At 37.3% G+C, this 14,321-nt stretch overlaps 1 protein-coding gene across 1 annotated transcript in view; it reads right to left on the reverse strand.

Moving 5' to 3' along the window:
- Positions 1-2,233: 2,233 nt before the first annotated feature.
- LOC134611804 (protoheme IX farnesyltransferase, mitochondrial) overlaps positions 2,234-14,321 on the reverse strand; it is a 133,316-nt gene continuing 121,228 nt past the window's right edge. The window contains exon 7 of the mRNA XM_063456044.1: positions 2,234-3,790. Within this exon, the coding sequence (XP_063312114.1) occupies positions 3,378-3,790 (413 nt within the window). The 3' untranslated portion in view covers positions 2,234-3,377. The remainder of the gene's footprint in view (positions 3,791-14,321) is intronic.

A 14,321-nucleotide genomic window follows, 5' to 3' on the forward strand; every position in this document is an offset into this window, starting at 1 on the left:
GATGTAACCAGCTCAGAGCTTGATACATCACCTCCACTCCCATGGTTTGTACATCTTTCCTAGTTAAAAAGGTTCAATGATTTTACAGTAATTTAAATACAAAACATTCTAAACATGCAGTTGGCGTTCACCTGTCAGAACCACCTCTGCATCCAACCCATAATAATTAATACTCTTATAATGCACAGCTGATTGCAGGGAATATTTTGTCACTTTCTAAATAAAGAGCAATGAGATTTAATGGCCAGATTTCATTTAAATTGCAGATGTGTTCTGGTAGATGCTTAGCCTTTCCCGGAACTGTTCATAGGGCACAGACTTATTGAAAGGCTTTATCCAAAGATTTCACTCTTTCCTGCTAACGATTGTAAAAGGGGAACACAGCTTGTTAAAGGCCTGTTTGAAACCCCCCTTCGTTTGTGACGTGATATTCTGTATTCGTGTTCTATAGGGCTGAGCTAGATGCCAGAAACAAATCATGAAGTTATGCAATATAAATATACATTACAATATTTGCAGTTAGAAAAAAATCCAGGAGCACATTCATTACCGTGTCTGTGTTTAGAAGAATTTTCACCAAAAGATATAGATCAGTAAAGCAATTATTTGGCGGCATCTGGACGGCCCATATTTGTTTTAATATTCCACATATTTTTTCCGTATCTTTCTTTAAATCTTTAAGAAACCATGAGAGAAAGCACAGTTCTGAGGTTTGTTCTTTAAACCGGTGAGTTGAGAATTGTGAATGCATCATTGAGAATAAAATCGCAGATCAGGAAAAAAAATGAATGTTCATATCAACAGAATATGGGATTTTTTTTTCTCCCCCAACTTCAGTTTACCATCGCTTATATTTTACAAATACACACCTATTCATAAAACGTTACCAGCAATCACAAGAGATCATGTACAATTCGTAGACCATGTACAGAACGTTGCAATATGTGCAGATGTGTAATGCCTATTTAGATTCTAGGTTTACCAGAAACAAGTCTATGGGGGGGGGGAATCGTGTTACGAAGGATCATGCTTTCATATCCCATTGTAGATCTGGCAATTCCTCACAAAACTCTCAATTTTTGGTAAGTCTAGCTCATTGAACCATCACTAGATGGTGGCACCGAGTAGGTTTTTAATAATTTTCTTTGTCTCCTGTAACACAATGCTGCCATGATTGGCATCACATGTGATTATTGAGATCTTTCATCTATTTCCTTACATTTGTACCATGATATGCCGCTGACTTCCACAACGCATATCTAGACATGGTGCCGTTCCTCATCAACCATCACATGCAACGGTAGAGCGGTGAAAAGGAACAGCAGAGCTGTGGTTTTGTCTTTCCCAAATATATTTACAGGAAAATTTGGCTTCATAATGCTGACATTTTATTGAAAATATAACACATCCTATTGGCAGTTTCCATAAAGTTTCTATGTATCTTCATAAAAAAATCCCCACAAAAGCCAGAGATTATCTTAACTAGCAGCACTCAGGGAGGCTCAGCGCAAACATTTTATTGGTTATGTTTTCAGGCCACTATTGTTTTCCAGAGAAAGAAGTGAATTTAATTATGGTTTGTGGTTATTATTGATGCCAAATTTTAAATGAATTCAAATGGAATGTTTGCTTTACATGTAAAGACTAAACTACTGATACGATGCCCACGTAGTGTTTGGATTGTTTACGATATGATGCCCACACAGTCAGGTGGTAAAAAGAGAACACTGTGCTTTATACCATCCGTACACATACCGTACATCAAAGTGCAGCCATTCTTTGACATACAGGGCCAGTTTCCCCCATGATGCATTGTAGAGAGGAACCCAGGGCTGAGTGAGATGCGAAGAAGTGATTAAGATTATCAGCATTTAGACATTGATGTATTGACGGTTAAAATGTATACAGTAAAAGCTGTTCTATCCGTCTCAGTGCGTGGAACATGCTAAAATTATTATTTTGTTTTTAACTCTTTCTGGATCTTGCAATTAAACAGTACAGCTAGGGTTTAGCATTATATTTGCTGTGATACCCTGTACGAGTTATTTATGGGTAAATAAATAGACACTTATGCACATGAAGTTGCCGCCTGTTAGCGGTGTCACTGTTAGATCCTTTGTCATAAATGGCAAGTTTCCTGTCCTGTACAGCTTGATCAAAAAGCACATCGCCAACTGCCAACATTCTTTAACACAACGTCCTATTGGAACATAACCGATCACACGCAGCTTAGAACAGGTAAGATTTCTTTTAATGTAATAAGAGAATTCATACAGTATGTAGATGCTTCAGTGCCCTGTAGATTCAAGTATACAGTGTGTGCAAATGCATGGCGGCGTCAGACTTGAATCAGTTTGTAATGATACACACTCCTGGTGCTGGCCTGGATCCTACAGAAATGGATCTTTGCTAATAATGGTCTTCATTTTATGTAGGGTTATTTACTAAATTGAGAATTTAAAGTAAGTCTCAAATTTAAGGCAGTAATAACTAAACTGAAAGAATAGTTGAGAATGTTCCCACTTCAACTTTTTGGACCTTAAATTTGTATAATTCACTTTGAATTGTTAAATTCTCGCTTTAGCCTTGGTAGTTTCTCTCAGATTTGCCCGCCCTCCCTCTACCATGGATTTTAAATACGATACGACATTAAAAGCAACCAATGACATTTCAACAAATTGTAATTAAAAAAATAAAATAAAAATAATTATAATTGGGGGTTACCAAATCAGACAGAACATTATCCCTGTTTCCATGATACATTCTAGGTGGGTATGACATTTAGATCTAACAGAATGGCCTGGCTCTCATTCTGTTAGATATTCTAATTAAAATAAAAACATTCTTTCCGATCAGAAGAAAGGAATACTTCAAGTCATGTTATTAAATCAGGTGCGATCTAATGATAACTGGAGATCCCTGAGTGAAATGTCCATGTGACCTACCATCCAGCCGAGATCTGACAAACTGAGCTATTTAAGTGTAAATTCAAAGTATATTTAAAATTTATGGCCAAAATGGAAAACGAGTCAGCTATGCCTTCAGTCTGACTACTTTGGCTTGAAATTTGTAATTCACTTTGAATTCTCACTTTTTTAAATAACACTGATTATGGAGTAAAATCACAGATAAAATCACCTGGTGTTTTTAAAGCTCTGGTCTAGTTCTGGGCACGAAGAACAAGTTTAAAGAACATTGCTTTACTGTAACCCTTGTTAGGGAGATTTACCGAACAGTAAAAAAAAATCACCAAGTCCCTTCCCAATTATTTAAGGCTCTCAATGCTTTACGCATGATAGGTATAAACAACCTCCATAGTATCACATAATCCTACTAGACCAGTCCAGTCCATAGTCCTTCAGGCACGGCCCCAAGTCTCAGCTTGGTGCCTGGATCATCTCTTTGTCTGTCTTCTGACCTACAGACTTCTTACATGTGAACATTAGAAGCAGAAGCATAGGGAGATGCCATAGGCTGCAAAAGAAGAGCTTCCTTGAACTAGAACGGTCAGCGTCCCTGTAGAAGCGGTAACCTAGGTAGGAGATGTACATGTTGATGGGCAGCGAGATTATGGGGAAAGTCCAGGTGGTGACATCAAACACAGGTGCCAAGGTGGACAGTCCAATGAGAGCCAAGCAATGACGCAAGGCCACACGGCGGCACAAAAGTGGATGGACGACAGACATCATACGATAACCCCCTCGTGAGTAGTCCTCACGCAAGTTCCAACTCAGAGCATTGAAGTGAGGAAACTGCCAGGAATAGAGAATGGCACCCAATAGCAACGCTCCTGTAAGACATAAGGATACGGTGTTTGTTATAAGGCCATAACACAGGAGAAATTATGCATCTCAACAAACCAGCCTTTAAACATCCTATATGGAAACGGAATGTTCTAAGGCTTGCCAAGTTATTTGTCTCTGCAAGCTATAGTATGCTCACCAGGGCAAAATTGTCACTCACCAATGGCTAGTGGAAATTTTGAGCCCTGTGTTCTAATCATTTAAATTGATTTAATTTGGGAATTGCTTTGTTTCATGGTATATCCGAGATTAACAAAAGGCAGAGTTTCAGCCTTCAAGTCTTGTCAATTCCCCCAGCCTTTGCTAGCGCTGCCTGTGGGGACAAGTCTGTGTCCCGAAGATTGCAAGACATGGTCTGTAAGGGGTCCCGTGGTCTTGTGGGATCCTCCTCAGGCTTCCGCACCACAAGCAGGAATGTCACCAAATATGCAAAGACCCCAGAAGGTGACAGAGCTGCTTCAAAGGAACACTTTGGGCACCATAGCAAATTTTACTTTAATAAAGTTGTTATGGTGTCTGGAGGTGCTAGGGGCCATCTTACTTTGGGCTAAACCTAAAGTTGTGTAGAAGGAGACTGTTTATTCTGCACATATTTTGGCCAAGTTCCTCGGCCTCAATGATGAAGACTTGGAATGGGTTCTGGTGAAAGGCTGAGATCATTAACCCAGGACCACCAGGCACCACAACAACTTCATTGAGATGAAGTTGTCATGGTGCCGTAAATGTTCCTTTAAGAGCACGAAATTCAGTCTAGATAACCTTTTGAATTTGGACAGGTTAAGTTAGCAGAGTCTACTCCGTTTGAATCCTATTCTGAGACCTTGTACAACCCCAAACTTTGTCAAAGTAACAGAAAATGTTGGGCCACAATAGATTAATTGGATCAATTCTCCATCTTGGCTATTTCAGCTTTGGCTTTGCAATGCTCTGGGCAATTCTACAAAAGTCTTAGTTTAGTGAATAAGGCCCTAAATGTGGTAGGTGCAGAAAATGGAAAATCTAGGGTTTCTCGTGTAGAAAAGAACAAAAGCCCTCTTATGTAGCATTGATAACAAACACAGTCAGTGCGGCAGCAGCACAATTCATTTTGCAGAGCGACTTTCGACTGCAATTCTAATTAATCCACTTCTAGCCCGAGGGCAAGCTCTCAGAACATGTTATTTAAACAGTCTGCAGCAGAGACCTCGAACATCGGCGCACGTAAACACAGAGCCACTTGGCCATTGGAAGAGACTGAGAAAATAAATTGGATGGGGGGGTTGGGACCCAGTCCTTCATCAAGCCTAGATGTTTGTTTCTTTGTTATCTAAACAAATCAAACTAACCCCACAGGAAGGTCTTTCATAGCGGGGCTCCTCCGGCATCACGCCAGTGTTTAGAACGAGGTGACAGCTATGGGTTCCTGCCTGATAGTGACAGCTAAGGGTGTCGCAGTGAGTGCTGGGATATGACCCTGTTTAAGTGCAAGCGGCACATGTTTCCATGAGGTACAGAAAAGGAATTCTGGGTCTCTGACAAATTCATTAGTTAGGTTCCCACTCTCTAAATCATTACTCTATGAGTGGATTGTAAGCTCTTTGAGCTAGAGCTGAAGTAGAACTCACATTTCCCTGCCCCTGACCCCCAGTGGTGATGTGATGGAATTATGAAAAGTCCCCAGAAGGTGACAGTTCCATTTTAACTCGTCCCTTTAAATATTAAAATACTATATTAGTTCCATCAACTGCTGCTTGTGATGAATCCCTTTACTAACAGTCAGGGAACTATTTAGGAGCACACCTTGTGCTCAATATGATTGATTTTTGTGCTATAACTGCATTGATTGCCTAATTGCAAGATTTATAATTGATTGTGGAGATGATGTCATCAGCATGTTACTTAATACTTATATAAGCAGTTGTTACTCTTTTCCTTCATAATGTCTATTAAGTGGCTATATCACACAGTTAATGGTTTCTATTTTCGCCTTGCTGTTAATACCTTTTCTCTAACAAAATAAAAAAACTGTGCAGTGATGGTTAAGCATGCCTGTGCTTTGATAGCTGGTAACTTAACCTAACTTATACCTCTCAGTATTTCACTGGTTCCACTTTCCCACGTACTGCTTTTGACATGCTGTGTTTGAGTAACACTGATGTTACCCATATTATCTGTAGCTGTACAACAAAAATAAAAAATGTAAAAAAATGTCGCGGTATATAATCTGAAAAAAACATTCAGATAATAAATGATTCCCGGAGTTGCAGCCATGTCTGTAAACGGTCCTATGTTCTAGCACTGTATACTAAGTGTACCTGTGGTACTCACATAGTTTAGCTACACAAGAATGGTCACTTTCATTTATACAGTGTGCTGACAAATGTATAGATCTATAAATAAATCTGCAATTTTTTCCATATACAACATATATACTGCACCTTGCAATCAAATGTAATATACATATATTATATATCTTAATGATAAATTATATATTCATAGCTTAAGAAGTTATCACTTAAAGTGATCATGCTGCATTTAGATCAGCCAGGGCCATGTATTACGATTGGCCAAGTGATGCCATTCTCTATATGTCTATGCTTCTATGTTCTACACTTCATCCCTGACCTTATCTCGATCATCCACTGTCTGTGTTACAGCATAGATATGGTTAATCTTTTTTTTTTTTTCAATACTTCTTTATTCAAAATGTTTTTTCATATTTTATATTACAATACAATTCGAAAAATACATACATTACAAACATACATATTGCATATTACACCAAATGATATAAATAGTTCCTACTGTATAGAGAGAATACGTTAATTAAGGTGCAACAGGCCATCCCCCACGCAAACACAAAAAGAAAACATGCCAATAAGAAAAAAAAAAAAAAAAAAAAAAAAAAAAAAAAATTAACTGAGGAAGTCGTTATTATATTATATACGCAGAGTCTGTGGAAATATGATAGGGAGTATATCCCTAGAAGATAACCACAAACTAAGAAAGCTATTGTCCATAGAGGTATATCTACTGAGTGGTCAGACCCCCGTCCCCTCCCCCGTCACATGAAAAATTTATAAATTGCCATATAGTAGGGAACAGGTGTTTAACCAAAGTAAATACCAGTCTCTTTTTTTTGAGGCCAGTGACCAGGTATTAAGAATATCATTTTCCATTGTTAATTGAAGTTTAACTTGTTTAATTAGAGAGGCCTTCTGAAAAGGCTCGGAAGATTTCCATTGTCTTGCAATGGTAACTTTGGCTGCAATAAAGCAGTGAGTAGCTAAACATCTATATTTATTTGATTTGAAAGGCCAATTCAGATGAAGGAGGGCCGAGGCTGGATTTTTGTTTGAATCATTAAACGAAGCCTCATTCATTGATATTTCCGAAAAGATATTGAAGGTCCAGGCCCATAATGGCTTAAGTGCTGGGCAATACCACCAAATATGAATGTATGTGCCTGAATAGGTGCCACATCTCCAGCAAGTTGAGTCTTGAGAAGTGTACATTTTAGCCAACCTTGTTGGAGTATAATACCACCTATATAAAAGCTTAAAGTGGCACTCAGTCAGGTTCAATCCATGAACAAATTTGTTTACCCAAATTAAGGAGGAAAACCAGTCGTTTGGGGAGATCACTAGATTAAGTTCCTTTTCCCATGTTTTAACCAGTCTATGCGGGAAGGGATCTAAGCCTTTAAGTAGCGAGTTGGCAACCGAGATAATCTTGGGTACAGTTTGAAAAGAGAATAGAGTTTGCAGCTCTTTAACGCATGGGAATGTAGATTGAACAACATGTTTCTGAATATAGTGTTTGATACGAAAGTAAGTAAATATTTCTTTAGATGGAATATGCAAATTATCTACTAACTGTTGAAAGGGTAAAATATTATCACCCTGCATAATATCCGCTATGGTTAAAGTGTCCTTATTAGGCCAGTGTCTCAATGATAAATCTTCTACATTAGCTTCTAATATATTTAATTTGCAGGTTCTAAGGATTCGATTGGTTAAACCCAAGATTTTCTTAATTTCTGTCCATATTTCCAAAGTGTGGGCCAGCGATATTGGGGAGTACGGTAGCACTCTCGAGAGCTTACCAGTATCTGACCAGATATAGGAATAAAGGCTAGAAGCGTGTATAGCTTCGGATTCCATTTTATACCAGGGTTCAGTAAAAAATTGTGGTTCTTGTAAAATGTAAATATGTCGTATAATGTTCGCATGATAAAGATTTATGATATTTGGGAAGTTTAGCCCTCCCTGGGACAGTTTTCTTGAAATATTTTTTTGACTTATTCTAGGCTTTTTATTATTCCAAATGAATTTGTTAATAGCCGATTGGATCATTAAAAGCCAACCTTTAGGGATTTTGAGAGGGACCATTGAAAACAGATACAGCCATTTCGGTAAAATATAGGAATTAATAATATTGATTCTACCTGTCCATAAGGTCTCGAGGTTTTTCCATTTTTTTAAATTTTGATTCATATCTTTCATTAAGTGCATTACATTCCTCTCCATTATATGAGAGGCATTTGCTGGAAAACTAAGACCCAGATAATTAATTTCTGTGTCAGTCCAAATAAATTGGTATTTTTGGGATAGTCTTTCAACCTGTGTCGAAGATAAATTGATGGTTAAAGCTGTGGATTTAGATACATTTAACTTGAAATTAGAAATATTAGAAAATGTATCTATTTCTTTCATGAGTGCGGCTAATGATTCCTCCGGAGATATGAGAATAACCAAGGCATCGTCAGCGTATAGTGCAATCTTTATCTCCTGAGTTTTAGTGGGGACCCCCTTAATTAAATGGTTGTTTCTAATGTTAACCGCGAAAGGTTCGAGAGAAAGAATATATAAAATCGGTGACAGGGGGCACCCCTGTCTTGTTCCGTTTTTAAGATCGAACCAGGACGAAGTAATATTGGGACCTACAGTTCTGGCCGAGGGGGAAGAGTACAGTACCATAATTGCAGTATATATCCAACCTTTAAAGCCGTATGCCTTAAGGAGTTCTCTAAGGTAGTCCCACCCGACCCTGTCAAACGCTTTTTCTGCGTCCAGGGACAGGGCCAGGAGGGGCTCCTTATGGTCTTTTGCTGAACCGATAATATCTATAAGCTTTCGAGTATTATTTGATGCCCATCTTCCGGGGATGAACCCTATTTGATCTGGGTGGATCAGTTTTGTAATGACCGTTTTCAATCTCTCAGCAATAATGGCGGAATATATTTTCATATCTACATTAATTAATGCGATCGGTCTGTAGTTTCTTGGGTCCCTACTATCTTTTCCAGATTTTAAAATTGGGACGATATTGGATTGTAATAATTCCTTAGGTATGGCCTCATTTTCTGCGAGTTGATTAAACATTTCCATAAGAGGTTTTAAAAGATAGGATTTCATATATTTGTAATATAAGTTTGAAAAACCATCAGGACCAGGGGTTTTATTTGTAGCTAATCTCTCAATTTGAAATTGTACTTCTTCGGTTGAAATCTTTCTATTTAAATTGGTCAAATCCTGGGAAGAAATTCTCGGCAATTGGGAATTTAATAAATATTCCTTGATGTCTTTAGTTTCTGGGGATAGCCTTAGATTGTAAAGGTCTTGGTAAAACTGGTTAAACTTTTGTCCAATCTCAGATGGAGTGGAGTATACAATATGGTCAACCACCAGCTTTTCTACCCTGTTTTTTGCTTGTTGATTGCGTAATCTCCTAGTTAAGCCTTTACTCGCTCTATTGCCCGAGACATAATGATTTAATTTTAGTTTATATATATTTTGCTTAATTTTTTCCTCTTCTTTTAAGTTAATTTGAGTTTGTAAAACTTTTAATTGGGTTCTCAACTCCGGAGAAGATTTTAATTTATTCTTTTTAGAACATGAGTAGAATTCGATATATAAGTCAGGCAGTATTGTGCCGTTCTTTTTCTTAAGAAAGTGGTCTATTTTAATTAGATAGCCCCTCATTACCGATTTATGAGTGCACCAATTTATTAACGGAGAGGTATCTCCCGGGTCGTTTTCTGCCCAAAAATATTTCAATAATTTGGTAAGGTCCTCCCTATTACTAGGGTCTTTTAAAATGTTATCATTTAGTCTCCAAGTATTACGATGTAGAGGGGGAGAATCCCCAAGATCAAATAGGACGAAACTGTGATCTGACCAAGTGTTTTCCCTTAGATTAATATGGTTAAAGATCGGAATGGTGTTGGCATTTGTTAAGCAAAAATCTATCCGGGAGTAAGTACCATACACCCCGGATAGATGGGAAAAATCTTTTTCAGAAGGGTGTAGTAGTCTCCACATATCGTATAGATTATATTGTTTACAAATATTATTCAATTTTTTTGCTTGTTTGATAGCTCCTTTGTTGTTTGATAAGGGAGATAAAAAAGTTCTATCCATAGCTGGATCACTAACACAGTTAAAGTCCCCGGCAATGATCAAATGTCCCCTGCAGATTTTATCGACTTTATCCATTATCAGGGAAAATTTGGTCATTGGATCGACATTAGGTAAATAAACATTAACCAGAGTATAAACTCTATCTTCAATCTTACATAATAGAATAATAAACCTCGCTTCTAAATCCAATTCAATATGGAGAATATCCAAGTTAATATCTTTTCTGAATATAATTGCCACACCTCTTTTTTTTTTTTCTGTTAGTGAGGCCTGAATCACCGTTGCAAAATTTTCTCCACCCCAAGTTTGTTTAGTGTCTTTAAGCCAGTGCGTTTCTTGTAGGAACGCTACCTGTATGTTTAGTTTCATCAATGAATCATACAGTCTGTGCCTTTTCTTATTTGTATTAAGCCCCTGGACATTCAGGGATAAAAAGTTCAACATAGAAATACATATAGACAATATTTTTTGACTTCCTGAAAAAAACAAAACCAAAGATAGCTTGTCACGCTATCATTTAAATAAAAAAAAGGAATACAACACCCAACATGTATACCGTCTGATGGAGGGCACTGAATAAGCCCCCCATCTACATTCAACCATTTAGGTAAAAACCTAATGCTATTGTAGTCATTGAAAGCCATATAGGTACAATGAAAATCGAGTAGCATAGCTACACAAGAGGGGAACCCTGAACCATGCCTGAGTTAGAAACCCGCCCCTGAATTGCCCTCCCTTTGTTGTGCTGCTTCTCTCCCATTATATAGCAGGGGGAGAGAGACAATGAGAGGGAAAGAGAGGAAAAAAAAAATAAAAAAAAAAAAAAAAAATCCCCAAATTTTTATTTAATTTATAAATATCTTAATTAGTCTATCATTATTTATACATAGTGCACACAATAAGAATATTTTGTGTGTAAACGTTAATTGCTAGTGACTTAAGCTTGTGGAAAAATTGGTGAGTTTGTGGTGAATTATCTCACTTGGGACCACTCCCTAATGTTAGCTTTTAAAGTGTTAATTGATTAGCAGCAGTTTTACATAAGACCTATAAAGTGATAGTGAATTTACTTAGACATGGGTATCCTTCTTATAATACAACACCTATAGGATACCTATGGTGACTAATTTATATTTTTAATACATTATGCAATATGTGAGCGCAAAAAGTGATATCCTATGTTATTTCCCCCTTTTCTTTCCCTTTTTCTTCCCCTTTTCTCTTCCTTCCCCCTTCCGGGTGGTTTTACCCACGAATATAGAATAAGGACAAATTGTAAAGAAAAAAAAAACAAAAAAAAAAGGAAAAAAAAAAACAGAGCATTCTTTTATCTATCAATACCTTAATCTTAATGCCTATAATATATATCTAATTTGTTCTTGCAATTGCTATATAATATGTTACATTTGTATACATTCACAAATATATAGTATATTATATACCACCGCCTAGGGCATTGAGAACAGCATTACCTGTCTTTTTTTTTTTTTTGCTTTTTGTTACCCCCTTTTTTGACATATTAATTAAATCAAATAAGATTTTCAATGAAGGGGGAAGTTATCATCATGGGTGACTTTAATCTTCCTGATGTGAATTGGAAAACAAAAATAGCTACTTGTGCCAGGAGCACACATATTCTAAACTCCCTACTGGGATTGTCTCTAAAACAAGTCGTTGAGGAGCCAACTCGTAAAGAGGCCATACTAGATTTAGTGTTAACAAATGGAGATTTGGTATCAGATATTACTGTAGGTGAAAGTTTAGGATCCAGTGATCATCAGTCAGTGTGGTTTAATATAAGAACAGTGACTGAGTCACACCACACAAAAACAAAAGTTTTAGACTTTAGAAAAACAGACTTTTCTAAAATTAGAATATGTGTAAAGGAGTCATTATCAGACTGGAGCAATTTATATGGAGTCCAAAATAAATGGGATTATTTAAAAGTTGCACTACTGAAGGCAACAGAAAATTGCATTAGGCTTGTCAGTAAAAGCAAAAAATTCAAGAAACCACTGTGGTACTCCGCAGATGTGGCCAAAATAGTAAAAAACAAAAAGTTAGCATTTAGTAATTATAAAAAAAACCAGAGTGAGGAAGACAGAATGACCTATAAGATTAGGCAGAAAGAGGCTAAGCAAGTTATAAGAGCTTCCAAATCCCACACAGAAGAGAAAATAGCACAGTCAGTAAAAAAGGGGGACAAAACTTTTTTTAGATACATAAATGAGAAAAGAAAAGTAAAACAAGGATTAGTTAGATTAAAAACAAAAGAAGGAAGGTATGTAGATGAGGATAAAGGTCTAGCTGACTGCCTCAATGAATATTTTTGTTCGGTATTTACAGATGAAAATGAAGGAAAGGGACCTCTGTTAACAAAAAGGATAAATGAGTCATTTATTACACGTGAGTTTACAGAGGAAGAGGTTCTATTTCAACTGTCAAAAGTAAAGACAAATAAGTCAATGGGACCTGATGGAATACACCCAAAGCTATTAAAAGAGCTTAGTGGTGTACTAGCAAAACCATTAACAGATTTATTTAACCAATCATTGAAAACAGGAGTAGTCCCAGAAGATTGGAAGTTAGCGAATGTTGTGCCCATTCACAAGAAAGGTAATAGGGAGGAGTCGGGCAACTATAGGCCAGTAAGCCTTACTTCAGTAGTGGGGAAAGTGATGGAAACCATGTTAAAGGATAGGATTGTTGAACATCTAAAAACACATGGATTTCAAGACCAGAGACAACATGGGTTTACTTCAGGGAGATCATGCCAAACTAATCTTATTGATTTTTTTGATTGGGTAACTAAAATTATAGATCAGGGTGGTGCAGTAGACATTGCTTACTTAGATTTCAGTAAGGCTTTTGACACTGTTGCACATAGAAGGCTTATCAATAAACTACAATCTTTGAGTTTGGATTCGAATATTGTTGAATGGGTAAGGCAGTGGCTGAGTGACAGGCAACAGAGGGTTGTAGTCAATGGAGTATATTCGAAGCTTGGGCTTGTCACCAGTGGGGTACCTCAGGGATCTGTACTTGGACCCATTCTCTTTAATATTTTTATTAGTGATATTGCAGAAGGTCTTGATGGTAAGGTGTGTCTTTTTGCGGATGATACTAAGATATGTAACAGGGTTGATGTTCCAGGAGGGATAAGCCAAATGGAAAATGATTTAGGTAAACTAGAAAAATGGTCAGAGTTGTGGCAACTGACATTTAATGTGGATAAGTGCAAGATAATGCATCTTGGACGTAAAAACCCAAGGGTAGAGTACAAAATATTTGATAGAGTCCTAACCTCAACATCTGAGGAAAGGGATTTAGGGGTGATTATTTCTGATGACTTAAAGGTAGGCAGACAATGTAATAGAGCAGCAGGAAATGCTAGCAGAATGCTTGGTTGTATAGGGAGAGGTATTAGCAGTAGAAAGAGGGAAGTGCTCATGCCATTGTACAGAACACTGGTGAGACCTCACTTGGAGTACTGTACACAGTACTGGAGACCCTATCTTCAGAAGGATATTGATACCTTAGAGAGAGTTCAAAGAAGGGCTACTAAACTGGTTCATGGATTGCAGGATAAAACTTACCAGGAAAGGTTGAAGGATCTTAACATGTATAGCTTGGAGGAAAGACGAGACAGGGGGGATATGATAGAAACATTTAAATACATAAAGGGAATCAACACAGTAAAGGAGGAGACTATATTTAAAAGAAGAAAAACTACCACAACAAGAGGACATAGTCTTAAATTAGAGGGACAAAGGTTTAAAAATAATACCAGGAAGTATTACTTTACTGAGAGGGTAGTGGATGCATGGAATAGCCTTCCAGCTGAAGTGGTAGAGGTTAACACAGTAAAGGAGTTTAAGCATGCGTGGGATAGGCATAAGGCTATCCTAACTATAAGATAAGGCCAGGGACTAATGAAAGTATTTAGAAAACTGGGCAGACTAGATGGGCCGAATGGTTCTTATCTGCCGTCACATTCTATGTTTCTATGTTTCTATGTTTAGTACATGTAGAATAATATTGGAGTTATTTACACATGGATATCCATCTAGTGGGGGACGCCCAGGCAGTGTCTACATTATCAAAGAGTAAGATAATT

Source organism: Pelobates fuscus, chromosome 5 (assembly GCF_036172605.1).
Source record: "Pelobates fuscus isolate aPelFus1 chromosome 5, aPelFus1.pri, whole genome shotgun sequence".
NCBI classification, from domain to species: domain Eukaryota; kingdom Metazoa; phylum Chordata; class Amphibia; order Anura; family Pelobatidae; genus Pelobates; species Pelobates fuscus.